We start from the raw sequence: 20,407 nt of genomic DNA, 5'->3' as shown, positions 1-20,407 counted from the left end.
ATGCCAGACTTCAACAGACTTCTGAGGCAGAATAAGCATCCTTGATGCTGTCCTGCCTTACCCACAGTCTTCCTTTCTGGGCCTCAGGCCCTTCTTTTGTTTCTTTTCTCACCCTCTGTACTCCCAGGGGCACCAGGGTATTCTTCTGTTTGTATGTAGTTTCACCTGGGCAACCTCCCCTTCAAAGAGTCAGTCATCAGAGCTTTCCCCAGTCTTTTGTCTTATGGCTGCTGGCTGACCACAGGGCATCTATGAAACTGCTTTGGATTAATGAACTGGGACAATGTGATCACAATTCTGAGCAATGTTTCTGTAGATTAATAGCGGCCTTATTAATATAATGCTACAGCATAAAACTGACTACAGTAGGAATTTCAAGGACAAATTAAAGGGTTATGGAGGTAAGATATTTTCAGAGAGACTCTTTCAGAGGCCCCTACAGCTTACCTGAGAGGTCTTTTTTTAAAATTAATTTTTATTGGAGTATCATTGATTTATAATGTTGTGTTGGTTTCTGCTGTATAGCAAAGTGAATCAGTTATACATATACATATATCCACTCTTTTTTATTTATTTATTTTTTTTCTTTGGTACGTGGGCCTCTCACTGCTGTGGCCTCTCCCGTTGCAGAGCACAGCCTCCAGACACGCAGGCTCAGCGGCCATGGCTCACGGGCCCAGCCGCTCCGTGGCACGTGGGATCCTCCCAGACCGGGGCACGAACCCATGTCCCCTGCATCGGCAGGCGGACTCTCAACCACTGAGCCACCAGGGAGGCCCGCCACTCTTTTTTAGATTCTTTTCCCATACAGGCCATTACAGAGTATTGAGTAGAGTTCCCTGTGCTATACAACAGGTCCTTATTAGTTATCTATTTTATATATAGTAGTGTATATATATCTTGATTTACCTGGTCTAGGGCTTAGAGTAGCCCTGGCTATGAGCTGCTAATAACGGGCTCAATTCTTGCTTTGACAACTAGAATGTGTTTTGCCTTATTAATATTACTGGCATGAAACTTTCCATTTCTATCCTCAACATAAGAAATGGGTATGTTCTATTAATAGAACCCTTAACTCTAACTGCTCAAGAGAAATGAGCACATTGACCAGATTTTTCTTCTACACACTTGATTCATTTGACATCGAGTAAAAAACTGGGTGTCGGGATCGGACAGAAAGCAAACTCAATCGCACTGCTGCATACGGTACGCTCTGTTGCCCTGACGTGCCTAGTTCAGGACGCAGACCCTGAAACGCGAGGCCATCCTACCTGGAATTACCTTCGCCCACTTCACGACTTGGATCATCTGTTTGCCTGCTAAGCGGTTTAGGGTGGAGAGCAGATTTTCGGCTGTATCTGGTTTGGAGTTGTCATAGCCTGCATACACAATCTCGGGTTCGATGGTTTCAAGGACCATGGAAGGGGAAGGTGTGAGCGCTCGGGAAATTGTGGAGAGTTGAGGAACCAGTGCTGAGTTGACGGAGGGCTCTTGTGCGGGAGCAATGTATGTAGTTCCTTCCTCTGGGCTCTGTGGTGGGGGAGGTGGAGGCTGCTGTGACTGCTCCTCGTGAATCCCTTTTAACTTCCCCAACTTCTTGGACTTTCGAGCTGCAAAAAAAAAAAAAAAAAATTATATATATATATATATATATATATATATATATATATAAACAGGGCAAATTAAGATTATGTTTGGCATGATAAATACCATCTAAAGCACACCACTTTTGTATGTTATATACAAATATTGTTAAGAGTAAATCTTAAGAGTTTGCATTACAAGAAAAAAAATTCTATTTCTTTCATTTTGTATCCATATGAGATGCCAAACGTTCACTAATCTGATTGGGATAATCATTTCATATCGCATGTAAGTCAAATCATTATGCTGTACACTTTAATACAGTGCTGTAGGTCGACTATTATCTCAGGAAAACTGTAATTAAATAAATAAATCAGTAAGTGGCACCACACCAAAAAAAAAAGGAATTAAAAAAAGATTATGTGTGGCGTACCTTACATGAGGTAAATTGCAAGCGAATATTGACTTATATTGATTAAAGCGTACTTTTCCTCTAAGGATGTCTTGTTATACCAGTAGGAACAGCCCCTTTTCAATATTTTTCTGCTACCAGACACTGTCCTAAATGCTTTTTATAAATTAACCACTTTAACAATTTTATGACTAGGTACTATTATGATTCTCATTTTATAAAGAGGAAGCAGACCAGAAGGGTCAAGAAATCTGTCCAAGACTACACAGCTAGTATATGTAAAATAGAGTTAAGAGCTCAGAGGAAGGATAAATTATTTCAGATGCTAATAAGTTACATATGCCTCAACTAAATCTTATATAAGCCAATAATTCCCACCTATTACCCACCAAAGAGTTGGCAACAAGGGCTAGACTCGCCTGATTGAGCTTATTATCTTAGTGCGGTCTCTGCTCCCTCTAATCAGCTTTCTCTGGCCCTTTACTTATTCCTCTTTGGTGCTTCTCTACCACTTACTCTTCCTGCTGTGGTCCATGTGCAACCACTTGCTTACTCAGAGTAGTTATTTTGTGCAGATGCTGTTAGACCGACTGATGTCCCCGGCTATACTGTGAACTGCTGAGGCATAAAGATTGGGTGTTCCTCTTCTTTTACAGCCCCCATGGCACCTTGGTAAATGCTATGCCTACACAAAGTGACTTACAGATTTCCACTGAATGAATGGGAGCTAATCAACCCCAAAGAAAGGCAACAGAAGGGAAGAAATGAAATATCTGGATGATTCCAAATTGGGGCATTAACCAGTAAACGTACAGGAATTAATGCTATTAAAAAATTCAGGTGTGAGTTATACCATTACACAATCCTTAAAAATCTCTCCTACTCTGTATTTTTACTATAAATAAACAATTCACAGGTCATATAGCCTATAACTAAAAGATATCACAATACGGTACAGGAATACCACTTTAGAATTTTAGTAGAATGTATTACAAGTGACCATATTCTGATTTACCCAGAACAGTCCTGGTTTATGCTTGTTTCCCAGCATGCTTATTAGTAAGTGCCCTGTTTACTCCTAAAAGTACCACATTTTGGACAATAAATAGTGTGTTCATCATAAAACCAAAGAATCAGTATTAACTTTAATAGCAACTGTTTTTAACCAAATTTTATTGAAGTATAGTTGATTTACAATGTTGTATTAATTTCTGCTGTACAGCAGTGACTCAGTTATACATATATATATATTTTTTTTCAGATTATTTTCCATTATGGTTTATCACAGGATATTGAATATAGTTCCCTGTGCTATACAGTAGGACCTTGTTGTTTATCCATCCTATATATTAGTCTGCATCTGTTAATCCCAAACTACCAATCCATCCCTTCCCCATCCCCCCTTCCCCTCGGCAACCACAAGTCTGTTCTCTATGTCTGTGAGTCTGTTTCTGTTTCACAGACAGGTTCATTTGTGTCACATTTTAGATTCTACATATAAGTGATATCATATGGTATTTGTCTTTCTCTTTCTGACTTACGTTGTTTAGTATGATAATCTCTAGGTCCATCCATGTTGCTGCAAATGGCATTATTTCATTTGTTTTTATGGCTGAGTAATATTCCATTGTATATATGTACCACATCTTTATCTATTCATCTATCGATGGACATTTAGGTTGTTTCTATGTTTTGGCTACTGTAAATAGTGTAACAGTAACTGCTTTTCATTCACATCTCTCTTGAGGGTTCTTACAATAGATATGGGGAAAGAAAGACTGGGGAGGTGGGAGAGAGAATTGGGAGGTAGATGTGAGGATTGGGGGGTTGATGGCAGGTGGGTGGGGTTAATGGGGAGATGGATAGATAATGGGGAAGATGGGTGAATGAATGAATGGATAAAGGATAGAGAAAGCTCAGATGTGCCAAACTGAGCTTAGAGCTATGGTAATAATTTACTTTGCAATTGTAAGATTTTCCATTTTATTGAGGAATTTATTTTAAAATTCTTGAAGTACCAGACACCTTCAACTTAGCTCTAACATGTGTGAGAAACTTACAGGATACGAATTTAACACAGAGTAGGGCTATGCCACACCAATTAATATGATTTTCAAAATAACCATTCATGCTTGTAAGTATGGCCATTAATATTACATTTACCACTTGCATCACAGAAACACTGATTCAGATAAAAGACAAGCCACTACCCAACAACAGACATACCTGCCACACATTCATAAAATACTGGAATTGGGCTAAAGAGATGAACAAGATATAATTCCTATCTTTAAGAAGTTTGAAATTAGCAAAACAACTAAAAATTTTCAATTATTTCAGATCATTTCATTTCTCATGGACTGTCTCCTTCAATGAAAGGGGCAGAAAAACCTGAGTTTTATAACTGTCTGAATGAAAAGCAGATGTATCCTATTCATGTAGTATGCTAATGGGGAGTGGCTGACAAAGTACTGCTCAGCAGTGCTGAGCATACAGTAGGGGACCAAGATGCTTCTGATGAATGAGTGAACGAACTAAAGAAAAAAATAATCACTAAATGCCTCAAAAACTAGGCAAAACAGGGCTTCCCTGGTGGCACAGTGGTTGAGAATCTGCCTGCTAATGCAGGGGACACGGGTTCGAGCCCTGGTCTGGGAGGATCCCACATGCCACGGAGCAACTAGGCCCGTGAGCCACAACTACTGAGCCTGCGCGTCTGGAGCCTGTGCTGCGCAACAAGAGAGGCCGCGATAGTGAGAGGCCTGTGCACTGCGATGAAGAGTGGCCCCCGCTTGCCACAACTAGAGAAAGCCCTCGCACAGAAACGAAGACCCAACACAGCAAAAATAAGTAAACAAAATTAGTAAACTCCTACCCCCAACATCTTCTTTAAAAAAAAAAAAAAAAGAAAAAAACTAGGCAAAACAGAGAAGGAGAAGAAAAGACTCAAACATGCAGATAATCCCCAATGCTGGTCAATGGATGACTGTATCTATAAGAGTTTGAGAAGATCCTCGACAGCACAGATTAGCCATTTGGGGAATCAGATACTTGGAACTAACTGCCTCTGTGTCACATAAACTTATCTCTAAGCCTCAACTGATTCATCTGAAAAATGAGAATGCCAGTGTTTCCCTCTCCTATCTCACAAAGGGCTCAACAGGTAAGAAAACTAAAAACAATGTTGAAAAGTATTATTAACATCTGAAATAGTGCTCCAATGCTACTTCCATTCTTTCACATAATTTTTCAGATATTAAAACTATTCCAGTTCATTAAAATGTCCTTATCCTCTATTAGACTACATCTGATGATAACCATCATTTGATTGATGAGAAATAGACAAGGGTGATATTCTCAAATTTTATTAAAAATGATATTTGCTTGCAAGTTAATTATAAAATTCATACTTGTTTTAGGCCTTTGATCTGTAATGCTGTGTCTATTCTCATGGCTGATTTAAGGCCAATGCTATGAAATATCATGAAGAAGAATGCTTAATATTTTCTCTAGCATTGATACACAAGGCTGTGGCCTGTAGCACAACTGATTGAGCAGATTATCAATATTATGTTTAGCATTTCAGTTACATTTAATTTTATGTTGTAATTTTATGAATATATGAGGGACACTTGGAATTGAGTATTTATTTATAGTTCCTTAAATAGTTCAAGAAAATAAATACTTTCAGTGTGCAGATTCTTCAGCCAAGTGTATTCATCCTGCATCTTTTTCTAAAAGAGTACAGTTACATAACAATCATATTACCCAAAGTAGCCCTTCTAAAATGCTTGAAAATTTTATACTCTTTCTAACACACGCCGCCTTCTAAAATTAAAGCCCCTGAAAGTTGCTAATGTCTTATGTGCTCCTATAACATCACTTTCCATGACCCTGATGGGTACTCAATAAATGTTTGTTGACACTTCATTTTCAAACTGTAATACATTTTAACAAACTACTACATATGTGAATTATTAATTTACTTCTGTGTAGGAAATGTAGGCAAATTTGACATTTTAGGATAAAATTTCTGAATTGTTATTATTCCTTTTCAAAATTTCTACTGTGTAATGATCCACCTGCAGAGTTATTACTCTGAAAATGCCACAACTAAAATAATACTAAGCTCAATTTATGGAGCACTTATGTGCCAAGCACAGTTCAAAACAATTTCTAGTGGTCTTAAGCCTTCCGATGCTCACCATGACCCTACGATTAGGCAATGTTATTTCCATTTTACAGATGCACAGAGACAGGAAGTACTTCTTCAAGGTTGCAGGGCTGGTAAACACCAGGGCTAGTTTTTGAACTGGGCCATGGCTCAGAGCCCACACTCTTAACCTCTGTGTTATGCAGTCTCTCTTTTAATCCTTTTCTCTTTATCTAATTTGTTTTTTAATACTTTAAGATTAGCACCAGCTTCAAATTCAAGTGTATAATTAAGATGTGTGCTAATTACACAGGAAAATCTCTGGCCAAAGATACTTAATGAGCATGTTTCCATTATCCAAAGCATCCGTGAACATAAATTAGGGGTCTTATCACTACCTACCACCTTAGTAAATTAACATGGAGTTAATGGCCTTTGGGTTTGGGAACTCATGTTCCCATGTGGCCCAGACACAATTCATTTCTCACCCCAGCCACAGTTGCAGGGTGTGTGTGTGTGTATGTGTGTGTGGTGTGTATTAATATGAGTGTGAATGTCTCCCAGCCCCACGTGAGCCTAGAGGAATTTCACTTGTTCTACCTGGATGTTATAGTAACAGTATATGCTTAGCAGCTGTCCCCAGGTGCCAAGTCCTTAATTACTAGCAGCATCTTAGCAGCCACTTTCTCCTGGCACTGCCGGGGGACAGACGCTATAGATTCCCCATGAATTGTTCCCCCAGGAGCTGTGCAATGGGAAGGCCCTGCTTCCTATCCAGAATGATAAGCTGGACAGCAAGCAGGAAGTGTCTGGGGGGACTCTATAAAAATTGTGAAGAATTCCTAATGGGGTCTCAAGATTCAAAAAGGCCCTGAAACATGGCCCAACTTGCTTTTTGGTTTGCTCTGTCTCCTGAGGCCGACTTGGTCTGCTACATACCCTGTGGACAAACTGCCAGTGTGGCAGAATGACGGCCAGCTAGGAATGACACACACCACTTCTGCATCCCCCAGTAAAATGATGAGATGCATGGGATTCTCCTGGTACTTTCTCAAGTGTGTTCAAATTACACATTCTTTAGACTTGGAGATGGGTCATTGGGACAACACCTTTTTTTTTTTTTTTTTCCATCTGGAGTAGAATAAAAGACTGATGGGGGGCTTCCCTGGTGGCGCAGTGGTTGAGAGTCCGCCTGCCGATGCAGGGGGCGCGGGTTCGTGCCCCGGTCGGGGAAGATCCCACATGCCGCGGAGCGGCTAGGCCCGGGAGCCATGGCCGCTGAGCCTGCACGTCTGGAGGAGCCTGTGCTCCGCAGCTGGAGAGGCTACAACAGTGAGAGGCCCAGGTACCACAAAGAAAAAAAACAAAAAAACAAAAAAACAACCCACAGGACAATAACAGCATCCACCCCATCCTCTTTCTTTCACAGACCATGTCTCTTGCCACTCTCCTCCTAATCATGCTCTCCTATTTTCCTCATCCCCTTTATCTGCACGACTTCTCCCCTTCTCCTGCCAGAGGAGGAAGACACTGAGAGTTAGCGGAACAACCAAGTATTTCTGTGTCATGACATCAAAGGAAGGAATGCCACCTTCCTACAGATTTAACTGGTTTTGTAGCAAAACTTCTCTCATTTTTACTAATAGGAAAAAGAACATCTACGGTTCTCAAAGCCATACACACTAATAGAATTGGGGTGAGGGTCAGGGGCACACTGCTTTATGAATAAATAATTAGCCTCTCAATTGATAATAAGCAAGTGGCATTGCAACTGTTTAATAAATCTCCTTGAGTGGTTATAGAACTTGAATACTGGGTGTCTTTAAAAGTATCCCTAAACATTCTCACGTTAATATACATAATTTAACAAACGAACAGGCATTATTGATTTTATTAGTATAAAAACCACGCTAAGGCAAACTCAGACCCAACCTTGGACCACTTTAAGACATTCCACATGACACACACACACACATATACCCACACACATGCACGTAACTGTGTGAGGTGATGGGCATGTTAATTAACGTGACTGTGGTAATCATTACATAGGCATATTGATATCACAATACCACATTGTTCATATTAAATATGTATCATTTTTTGTCAATCATAACCTCAATAAATCTGGGGGGAAAAAGACATTCCAGGTTAGTGGATCTCTACAGATTACATTTTTTTTTTTTTTGCGGTACGCGGGCCTCTCACTGTTGTGGCCTCTCCCGTTGCGGAGCACAGGCTCTGGACGCACAGGCTCAGTGGCCATGGCTCACGGGCCCAGCCGCTCCGCGGCATGTGGGATCCTCCCAGAACGGGGCACGAACCCGTGTCCCCTGCATCGGCAGGCGGACTCTCAACCACTGTGCCACCAGGGAAGCCCCAGATTACATTTTAATGTGTGTATAGAGATAACCATAGATATCTCTATAGCTATAACAAACATAATTTTGTTGCTATTGTTATAGAATACATTTGAATACATTTATCTACTACTTAGCAAGTAACTAATATTCACCCATTGTGTAGAAAGTGCCCTGGTTTTGTGAGCAGTGCAATGCTGATTAAGATGATCTGAGCCCAGACAAGAGCTTACAACCTCGCGGAAGTTGGATCAATACATAAGAAAGCAATTAGGGTTATAAAACAGGCTATGACAAGTTTGGGGTCAGTGTTCCTGACTCTGTATGTGGTGAGTGAACAATGGAAGGGAGACGATGGTTTATCTTTCTATGAGCGCCTCCACTTTCCTGTATCCCTCCGTGTTAATTCCCACTGTGCCCTGGTTTGCTTTTGGTGTGATTCAAACGACACTGAGGGCCCATGTGGAGCGGTCACTTCCCTGTGTGGGCATCCACCCAATGTTAAGCACCACTGACCACCCCACCACCCTACCCCGAGACGAGAGTCCCTCAGACCAGAAGCTAAATCTGAACAGAGACTCAAGGGAATCTGAGGGAGATAGAATAGGGGTCTACTGATTCTGCAGAGACAGTGACAAGGTTCTGGAAGACACCCCCCAGTGACATATTCTGATACCTTCCCTGCTGGAGACAGGGATTCAGAAAGGGGCAAAGCCAGCAGCTGCCTAGGAGCTACATCTTGGGCTAGATGACTGATTAACATGATTGTTTTTATGGCATTTATATTTTTCTATAATTAGATTTTTTTCTCCTCTAATACTTAGCAACATTTTCTCCTCCCTTTTTTTCTTTTACTGCCAGTCAGACTCAGGAATGTCTGTACATGGGAGGATGTGTCAGGGGGAGGGTTCCATCTCTGGCCAGAGTTTTAAAGGTCAGGCAGTATGTCTTCGAGGTCTGGCCAGGCTGGGACTGCGTTAAACTAAGTAAGAAACTCAGAAGAAGAGGAAACAATATCTTGAGAAATGGCCTCTTGGTTATAGCCTCTGGGTAATGGAGAAAGTTTCCAGTGATTTCTTCTGTTGAAACCTTTGCTGGTTTAAACAAGAGAGAATGCCACTGGACTGAGTGGCAGTGGGCTAAGCCACTGTAATTCCAGAACTCCTTTGGACATCACTTCTAAAGAACCGTGGGCAGTGGTGGGGCAAGGGTGGCAGCCAGCACCCCATGGCCAGGTGGGGTGGACAGTGGGTTTACTACACGGAACACCCCCTACCCGGGCCTTGCCACTGTTGGGCTGATATACACCTCCAGGGAGTATCAGAAGGGAGCAACAAAATGACGAATGCTCCATCCCCAAAGCTTTGGACCAAAAATGTTTATGGGGGAAAAAAAATAAGTGAAAAATGACAGGGATTGAGTTATTCTAGAGTAGAAAGTGAGGGATATGAGAAACCAAATAGCAATTTCAAAAACTTGACAAGCCTTTGCCAAATCACAGTGAGCATCTATTTTCTATTTCTACTGAGATCAAGATAAGATCTAAAGGGTTTAAAGGGCAGAAGCAGGGATTTAGATGGGACATTAGGAGAATTTCCTGCAAGTTTTCTGGAATGTGTTATGGAGAGAGCCTGGAATGCATGACCGTCAAGAACATGTAATATTCTTTTCTAAAAACTCTAAAGTAATAGGTAGGCAGGTTCCCTGCTTGCCTGAGTTCAATTCTGCCGTGCAGGAGAAGGATGATGAAATGAGTTATCGAGACCCAGTAGCCCTACAAGGGAAGGAAATACGACCTCCGATGTACATTCCAGCCTTCCATGTGTCTCAGTGGAACTTCTCTGGCTCATATTTGTCTCAAAAACAGGAATAAATCCCTTACACTTGTAAGTGTGGTAAGAGATAATTTTAGAAATATTTTTCCAAAATATACTCCAAGGGCAAATACTGTGATCACTGAATGCAGGCTTGGGAGAACATCCACTGCCATGGAAGAAACTCCTAAAGTTCTATATGCTCCCTTTTACCCTACCCCCAGCGTTCACATGCCCCTTTTTTTTTTTTTTTTTTTTTTTTTTTTTCAGTTTTACCACTTAAGGTATAGAACTCAGGTCTGTACTGAAAATGGGCTCGGTGGTTTCTCCTAATCCTGAGATTACCTAATTTTCTTTTAAGTGGGGAAAACAGTTCATAGTAAAGGCTATCATTAATTGAGAATCTGTATGTCCAGCATGATAGCATCTTTTTAAAATGTTATCCTACTTAGGTCCTCATAAGTGCCCTGTGGGTAGGTACTATTGTTAGCACCATTGTATACAGGGGTAAAGTGGTTTGTATGGGGTCACAAGGATGGTCTGCAGTTAGGAGAAAGTGAGTTTTTGTCAGGGCATAGAAAAGAGAACAGAGAAACCCCATCACAGATGCAGAGTGCATCAAATCAGGAGGTCAAAGGGGTAGGAAAAGGACCCAGAGCCCTACTGACTTTTCTAGATTATCAGCGAGGTTGCCATTGGATCACCTCTAGTAACAAGATCAGCAGCCTTTTTTTTTTTTTTTTTTTTTTTTTTTTGCGGTACGCGGGCCTTTCACTGCTGTGGCCTCTCCCGTTGCGGAGCACAGGCTCCGGACGCGCAGGCTCAGCGGCCATGGCTCACGGGCCCAGCCGCTCCGCGGCATGTGGGATCCTCCCGGACCGGGTCACGAACCCGTGTCCCCTGCATCGGCAGGCGGACTCTCAACCACTGCGCCACCAGGGAAGCCCAAGCAGCCTTTTTTAATGGGAGACACAGAACAACCGGTACCAGTACACAGGATGCTTTCTCTCCTAATTCCCTGGTCAGGACAGTCAACCCCTGTGTACTCCGGGGCTGTTGCTGTAGCAGATGAGACAGTCTTTTTGCTTTTGCTCCTTGTTTTGACACCTTAACTCTGATGGCAGGAGAAATCAAAGGAGGCAGAAATCAAACCAGTCTGTACTAAAAAACAGGACTTATTGGGGGAAGAACTTACTCTTTCTGATTAAAAATCAAGTTCTTATGTTCAAGAATATTGAAATGGTTAGTAGAGATGGAGTAATCAATGTATGAACCCAAATGTCATCTTTTATAAGTATTAGTTCAGCTAAACTTCATGTATGATCTTATTTTATTTCTGCATCATCAATAAAGCAGAATTCTTAGGTAAAAAAATAAGATTCTTAAGCTCCATTGCAACTGATAGCTGAGTTCTGAGTTTGAATAAATATATTTTTAAAATCAAGTGAGCATTCTTTAGAAAATACAGATAATATATTTGCTTTTGTAGATTCGTATTCTTTGGGAATAATGATGCTGTGCTCAAGATTGATGTGTGTGTGAATGTAAAACAAAACACAAGCAAATAAGCAAAAAGAAGACAGAAAATCTCCTTCTAGTTTTACAATCTACCTAAAATAAGAAAAAGAGCACTATGATAGCTGTGGCTGTCCAGCAAAAGGTCCTTCTCTCAGTTAAAAAGTTAATTCTTTAATAGCTGCAAGAGCTGCCTTCTTGGCATATGTTTGAGCAGAGAACTTATTACATGAAGTATGATCTCACTGGGTATGCAAGGTAAATAGTCTCATTAAGAATATTTTATGAAGAAACATGACTGTTCTGACAAGGTCAAGCGGTGAATAAGGTATGATAAAGAGGCAAAAGGCAGTGACCTGGAAATAGATTATGGCACCCAGCTTAATTTACTGTGTCTTCCCCAGTCCTGGCGTGATTCTCCATAGGCTCAGGCCAAAAAGAGCTGGTCAGATGCTAGAGCACACGCTGGGCAGAAAACCCTGAAGAATGGTCCTGAGCAGACCTCCTCACACTGGCAAGTCAGCTAAGCAGGATCTACCTTAAGAAATATTATGTATAGAAAGATAAGAGTTTACCCAACAGATGTATGATGAGGGTATTTACACTGGGTAATGCCATTTTCCTTTACAAAAATTTCAACTGAAGACTTCTTTCACAAGCTCTCAAAGAACATACAAAATGTAACGCATTCCTGTTTGTCTGCACATTATTTTTTACATATGTTTCAATTATCCTCTTAGCATTTGTTGCTACTTCACTGCAATGGTTTCCTCAGCTTGGTCCCTTTAACTGTAGCCTTACAATTGACCTTACAATTTGGAAGTGTCTGAGAATTCTAAAGCAACCAAGGAATTTGCCTAAATTCAATTTCAGAAATTTTTAAATGATTAGTATTCGTGTATATAAGACATAAAAACCATGCAGTGAAATGAAAAAATATACAGATATAGAAGTTTTATCTCCAGTACCAATTTTCTTCAAATTATTTCATCTCCCTTAGCTCAACATTCTTCCTATAAAATAATTACTTAGAGCCACAGTATAATTATTCTTTCAAAAGCTTTTATTTAACATCATTTTCTATATACAATCACCTTAATTTTAATCAAATTTTAAGTAATGCTTTACTTTATTTAGCTGAAAAGTAAACCAACGAGGTTTTAGTTGAGACTACCAATGTTGAGATTATAACTGAATGATTAAAAATGATTAAAACTGCTTCGGAAGAAAAAGAACTGGTGAAGCAGAAAACCAGATGTAAAATAATAATCCCATGAATGGATACAAAGACATTTTTCACAATTTTTCACAACTGGTATAACACAGAAAATATTCCGTATTTCTAAATACTATCACTCTAGTATTAAGAACATTTTACTAATGCAAGACAAAGCTGGCTAGCAGGGCTTCCCTGGTGGCGCAGTGGTTGAGAGTCCGCCTGCCGATGCAGGGGACACGGGTTCGTGCCCTGGTCTGGGAAGATCCCACATACCGCGGAGCAGCTGGGCCCGTGAGCCATGGCTGCTGAGCCTGCACGCCCAGAGCCCGTGCTCCGCAATGGGAGAGGCCACAACAGTGAGAGGCCCGCATACTGGAAAAAAAAAAAAAGCTGGCCAGCAGAATTTGAAAAAAAGCCTCATGTTAGAAGCTAATGCTAATATAAAAAAGCATGAATAGAATGAGGACATATTAATGAGTTAACAGGCTCCCACTTAAGTTGGGGGCAAAAATTAAATAGGCCTGAGGAAAAAGAAAACAAACGTCAATGTTGATAGCTTTTATGCATTTTCAATAAATATTACTCCACATTTTATTCCACTGACATCATCAGAATGCGTCGAAATTAAGAATTAATAGTAGCCAATGGACTTGAAAAAAAATTATTTTTCTAGGCTGGGATCGCTTCAGGATACAGGCTGAGCCAAACTAAATGGCCTTTTTTGAATAAGTGATTCTCTTGCATTCGCTTCTCGTGTTTTCATTCCAGCCTCTCTTTGCACACAGGGTTCGTGCTGGAACATCTTGAGGCCCTTTGATGATGTCTGGTGTTGGCAGGTACAGGTCCCTGCTGGAGAGGAGGCCTCTCAGCTGCCTGGTGGCGAGCGGAGCCACGCCAGGGTAGGGCCGACGCCCAGGTCTGACCTCTCAGCTCTGTTGAGAAGACAAACTGCTCTTTTTTCCTTTGGTATTCTGCCACAGTGTAAATTCCAAAGCTTTTGGTGACTCTCTCAAACCTAGCTCAGCACAGCAGGCTGAACAAAAGCATCTTTAAAAGAATATGCTTTCCATTTAGGTTGCAAAGGATGCTTCAAATTTATAGCACTTAGCTGCATTAAAAAAAAAAAAGTCCAAGGAAGAATTTAAGAAAGTTGTGAAGACGATGCTAACTCGTTAAAAAGAAACTTTTAGAAGAAAGAAACGTTAAATGTCCTTTTATTTTCAGTGATTCCTTATCGTCTGTATTTGTCTTTCACATATGAGACTGAACCACAGACCTGGATGGAAACGAGTTGGCCCTTCTCCATCAAAGCGGGAAGATGAGCTGTCTTCTGGAGAGGATTTAAGTAGTTCAAGAAGGATAGATAACTGGGCCATTTCTGCAAGTTTTTCTTTGGGGTCGCAATTCACATTTAAGTCATTTAAGTCACTATTTTTAAAGTAACGCCACATTTACAATAAAGAGATTAAACAAAAACAGTTATTTATTTCTTCTCACATATGGTTCTCCATTGTCCTATTAAAATTCTGCTTCTGTTCCAAAGATAGGTTTCCCTTCATTTAAAACTAAGTCTGCTAGCATGTTGTGATGTCAGCGCTCCTATACGTAGCTCTGAAGAACAGACACTGCCATTGATGATGGATTTCACTGATGGCTTTGCTAGCGTTAGAAAAGCCTTGTCTGGGGTCACAGGGTGGCCCACGGCTGTCATCCCAGAGCAGATGCCTTGACCAGGAGTCAGTTCTTCACTGCTGACTTGGGTGAAGGCCAATCTCATGCTATGATTTTCAAATGGATGATGTGGTCCTAAGTCACATACCAGGTAAAACACAATTTTTAACCCCCATAATAATTTTTAACTTCTGTAATTGAAGGGGATGACACAAGCCTCTAAGCTTCCTTTTAGAGAATTTCTACCCTTTAATGGCATTTTCTTTGGGTCCCCAGTTAGAATTAGAAATTCTCTTAGATTCAAATAGTTTCCCTTTATAGATATGACCACAGAGAATAAAGATCAAGAGACCACACCCAATATAATGAAACACTTTATATTCATTTGTTTCATTTCTGGATTCTTGTGCTTAGAACTTACTTAAGCTTTCTACTGTATGGCACACAGTAGGTGTTATGTAAGTGCTTACTGACCAAAGGGAAAGAGTACAACTAAATGAATGAATGTTTTGCTGACCTTCTATAACTGGTTCCGTTTCTTTTTTTTTTTTTTTTTTTGCGGTATGCGGGCCTCTCACTGTTGTGGACTCTCCCTTTGCGGAGCACAGGCTCTGGACGCGCAGGCTCAGTGGCCATGGCTCACGGGCCCAGCTGCTCCGCAGCATGTGGGATCTTCCCAGACCGGGGCACGAAACCATGTCCCCTGCATCGGCAGGCAGACTCTCAACCACTGCACCACCAGGGAAGCCCTGGTTCCATTTCTTAATGTGATGACTACAGCCACCATTCTCTAACAAAGCCTTTAAGGGAAACACAGAGGATGTTAAGTTTCACCTCCAACCCCAGTGAGCTAGGCTAGTTTCCTAGAGGAAACAATTCCAGCCAAGGGTCAACCGAGCCTTAGGTAGATGACAGAGGCAGGTCAGGCATCCTCCAAAAAGCAGCACCCCAAGTACAGCAGTGGAGGGCAGGCAGCCTGCCACTTCTAACCTTGAGAGAGTCCAAAGAGAGATGAACAGGGAGAAGCCAAAAAGAAGGGTTTTTCCTCTTCAGCTTCGTGGAAGAACCACACTCTGGAAATAGAATCCAGAAAAGGTTCATTCTGCATCCCTAGTCTTAGGACCCAATTAGTATTTCTGAATCAGGTACGTCAGCATGGGTTTCTTTTTGTGGCTGGAATTACGGGAAATGTACTTGCCCTTGACCCTGACCCATCCTTGGGGAATGGGCGGGGATGCAGAGAAAAGCTGTGATCTTCTCCTGCCTCAAATGACCATCATCAATTCAGCATTCTGATACCCAACTTGTGAACACCCTAACAGAACCTCCTAGAACCGGAAGGGGCATCACAAAACAGCAAGTTTGATCTCATTTTAAACAGAGGGAGATAAAGTTCCAGAGGGTGAACCGGCTTGCTCGAGATTCCAGACGGTAGAGGTGGGAGACTCTCAGCTCCATCATTTCAAGTTCAGTGGCCTGTTTAGCAGTGCCAGCACCAGAGCTTTCATAGAGGAAGACCTTAAAGAAACATGTGAAAACACATGTACTCAATGCGACAGTTATTCATGTTTATTTTATAGTAGGTTGGAAGGCATTTGATGAAAATTATGAGGGAAAGGCTATGACCCTCTCCCCAGGCCATCTGACAGGCACTTCAATATCTGTTTAGTGTGGCATAAGCACATGCTATCAACATGGAATTCCAGTTTTCTCTCAAAAATAGTTTCTTCGGGATTATCATGAGAAGCAACCGAAGTTGGATAACAAAGTTATCCAGGACTCGTGATGGTAAGCTGGTTAGTATACTGACAATATATGACTGTTAGTATACTGACAATATATGACAATATATGACTGTGACAATATATGACTGTAAGTGGTCTTATCTTTGTAGACAGACATTTACGTTTTGGTAATGACATACCAGAGAATAGTCCTTGATAAATGATCTAATCATTGCCATGTATCATCCTAGTTATAAATTTCAAGAAGACATTTGAATACCTGACTATCAAAGTCCTGTGATTTGAATTCAATACGTTACAACACGTAGAATATCAGACATGAATTGAAGCCTCTGAAGGCAGGTACCTACAGGGGCATAAACATGTAGTTTTCCTAAGTACCAATCAGTATTTAGAGGAATAGCTCTTACAGACCCTACAACTGCCCTCACCATTTTGCTTTCATGGAACAAGCACATAGCATAAACTAGTATCTCCTGGGAGTCAATCTTTTGTAGCATTTTGTATTCATCAGTGTGGTCAAGAAATCACTTACATGGATTATTTTCAACATTTTCAGCTGTAATAGTCCATTCCCCCCCCTTTTTTTTTGACTAGTTCATATACTTAAAAAAACAAATTTTTAATCTTTTACTTTCAGGGAACCACTATCAACCAACGTCTTATGGGGAAGACATATGGTATCCGACAAAAAATGGGGAAGAGACTAGAAATTTTGGGAAAAAACTCTAAGATATAAGATATACTATCCAGCTACTTGGATAACTTGTAAGGACCACATACGATTATATATACTCTCAACTTTTTGTCCATAATACATTTAAATTTACTTATTTCCCAAAGTATAAATCATTACTAAAAGCTATGTCTATCTTAAGGGATTAATAAAAGCAACAGGATATAATTGAGATGTTCAGCTAATAAAGGACTGAAAAAATGAAGAAAAGCACAGGGCCAGAGATTATGAAAACGAAGATTATCTCACTACTTCTCTAACTGTGGTCCAAGGATGGTCTTCCTTAGAATCACCTGGGAGCTTTTTCAAGATGCAGAATCTTGGGCCATCCCAGATCTGCATGTCAGCATATCTACAAGTGGGGGATGGCACTCTTCATTTTAAAAAATTCCCATGTGACTATTTTTCTGCATTTGGAAAATGAGAACTACCAACCTAAAGGTTCTGAATAAGATTATGGAATGAGGGAAAAACAGAGAGAATCTGGAAAAAGCGTTCTTTAAAATAAAGATAGGAAGGAAGGAAGGAAGGAAGGGAGGGAGGGATAGACCGGGATAAAAACATGGCCTATACCAGGGTTTCTCAACCTCATCACTATTGATACTTTAGGCCAGATAATTCTTTGTTGTTGGGTTCTGTCCTGCGAAAATGTAGAATATTTAGCAGCAGCCCAGGCCCTCTAATCCCTAGATGCCAGTAGCATCCTCCTACAAGTTGTGAAAACCAAAAATATTTTCAGACTTTGCCAAATATCCATCCCCCAGGGGAGTATAATTGCCCCTGATTGAAAACCACTGGTCTACACTAAGGAAACTGATAAAAACAAGAACAGGAAGCTAGGAAGATAATTAAATCCCTAGACTACATATTGATAAAAAACAGTCAAATGAGAGCTGAGATGAGAAGCATGCTAATCCATTATGCTCCACAAGTTAGTTTCCTTGTTAGCAGAAGCCATAAACTGGAAAGTGAACTAAGGATAATTTCAAAACTTCATTTTCATCTTTCACAACTTGGCATATTTCACACAAAAATTTGTATTTCTGATATCATGAAAAGAAATCTTAAAATCTTGCCATAGCTGTCTGTTTTCCCCCATGGCAAAAATGGCTGGAGCTGAGATCAGGCCATCTCCTTTGGATGGAGCACTGAAGTTTTCCCCTTATGCTTTATAGATAGGTAAATTCCACACAAAATTCCTGATATAGGTCATTGGGGTTGTAAAAGATTAGAGCATATCCATATAGTTAAGATTTACATTTAGTTTCATAGAAATCCAAATTTTATTATCACTGCCACACTTTTTAACTACAAATGTAATTTATGGGGGAGATTGGTTCAAGATGGCTGAGTAAAAGGACGAGTGCTCATTCCCTCTTGTGAGAGCACCAGAATCACAACTAACTGCTGAGCAATCATTGACAGGAAGACACTGGAACTCATCAAAAAAGATACTCCACATCCAAAAACAAAGGAGAAGCTGCAATGAGATGGTAGGAGGGGCACAATCACAAAATCAAATCCCATAAATGCTGGGTGGGTGACTCACAAGCTGGAGAACACTTATACCACAGAAGTCCACCCACTGGAGTGAAAGTTCTGAGCCCCATGTCAGGCTTCCCAATCTGGGGGTCTGGCAATGGGAGGAGGAATTCCCAGAGAATCACACTTCTAAGGCTGGTGGGATTTGATTGCAGGACTTTGACAGGGCTGGGGGAAACGGAGACTCCACTCTTGGAGGGCACACACAAAGCAGTGTGCACATCAGGACCCAGGGGGAAGAAGCAGTGATGCCACAGGAGACTGAACCAGACCTACCTGCTAGTGTTGGAGGGTCCCTGCAGAGGCAGGGGATGGCTGTGTCTCACCGCGGGGACAAGGACACTGGCAGCAGAAATTGTGGGAAGTACTCCTTGGCACCAGAACTCCCAGAGTCCGCCATTAGCCCCACCAAAGAGCCTGTAGCCTCCAGTGCTGGGTCGCCTCAGGCCACATAACCAACAGCGAGGGAGCCCAGCCCCACCCATCAGCAGGCAAGAGGATTAAAGTTTTGTTGAGCTCTGCTCACCAGAGCAACAGCCAGCTCTACCCACCACCAGTCGCTCTCATCAGGAAGCTAGCACAAGCCTCTTAGATAGCCTCATCCACTAGAAGGCAGACAACAGAAGCAAGAAGAACTACAATTCTGCAGCCTGTGGAAGGAAAACCACATTCATAGAAAGATAGACAAAATGAAAAGGCAGATGGTTACGTATCAAATCAGGGAACAAGATAAAACCCTAGAAAATCAATGAAATGAAGTAGAGATAGGCAACCTTGTAGAAAAAGAATTCAGAATAATGATAGTGAAGATGATCCAGGACCTTGGAAAAAGAATGGAGGCAAAGGTCAAGAAGATGCAAGAAATGTTTAACAAAGACCTAGAGAATTAAAGAACAAACACATAGAAGAATTAAAGAACAAACAAACAGAGATGAGCAATACAATAACTGAAATGAAAAATATACTAGAAGGAATCAATAGCAGAAGAACTGAGGCAGAAGAACAGATAAGTGACCTGGAAGACAGAACGGTGGAATTCACTGCTGCAGAATAGAATAAAGAAAAAAGAATGAAAAGAAATGAAGACAGCCCAAGAGACCTGTGGGACAATATTAAACTCACCAACATTCGCATTATATGGGTTCCAGTAGAAGAAGAGAGAAAGAAAGGACCCGACAAAATATCTGAAGAGATTATAGTCGAAAACTTCCCTAACATGGGAAAGGAAACAGCCACCCAAGTCCAGGAAGCACAGAGAGTCCCAGGCAGGATAAACCCAAGGAGAAACACGCTAAGACACATAGTAAGCAAACTGACAAAAATTAAAGACAAAGAAAAATTATTAAAAGCAACAAGGGAAAAACAACAAATAACAGACAAGGGAACTCCCATAAGGTTAACAGCTGATTTCTTAACAGAAACTCTACAAGCCAGAAGGGAGTGGTATGATATATTTAAAGTGATGAAAGGGAAGGTCCTACAACCAGGATTACTCTACCCAGCAAGGATCTCATTCAAATTTGACAGAGAAATCAAAAGCTTTACAGACAAGCAAAAGCTGAGAGAATTCAGCACCACCAAACCAGCTCTACAACAAATGCTAAAGGAACTTCTCTAAGTGGGAACCACAAAAAAAGAAAAGGACCTACAAAAATA

General features: G+C 40.9%; 1 protein-coding gene across 2 annotated transcripts in view; it reads right to left on the bottom strand.

Annotated features, from left to right (window-relative positions):
• NR3C2 (nuclear receptor subfamily 3 group C member 2) overlaps window positions 1-20,407 on the bottom strand; it is a gene marked incomplete at both ends in the record, with an annotated part of 365,792 nt that overhangs the window by 69,699 nt on the left and 275,686 nt on the right. The window contains one exon of one of the 2 annotated variants that reach the window (XM_079706387.1): window positions 1,272-1,610. The exons of the other annotated variant lie outside the window; for it this stretch is intronic. Coding sequence (XP_079562513.1) covers window positions 1,272-1,610 — 339 coding nt within the window. The remainder of the gene's footprint in view (window positions 1-1,271; window positions 1,611-20,407) is intronic. 2 annotated transcript variants of the gene reach the window in all.

The sequence above is a fragment of the Hyperoodon ampullatus genome (genome assembly GCF_949752795.1).
Source record: "Hyperoodon ampullatus genome assembly, chromosome: 1".
Lineage (NCBI taxonomy): Eukaryota > Metazoa > Chordata > Mammalia > Artiodactyla > Ziphiidae > Hyperoodon > Hyperoodon ampullatus.
Note: the sequence above shows the minus strand (reverse complement) of the source record. Positions and strands in the feature narration are given on the sequence as shown.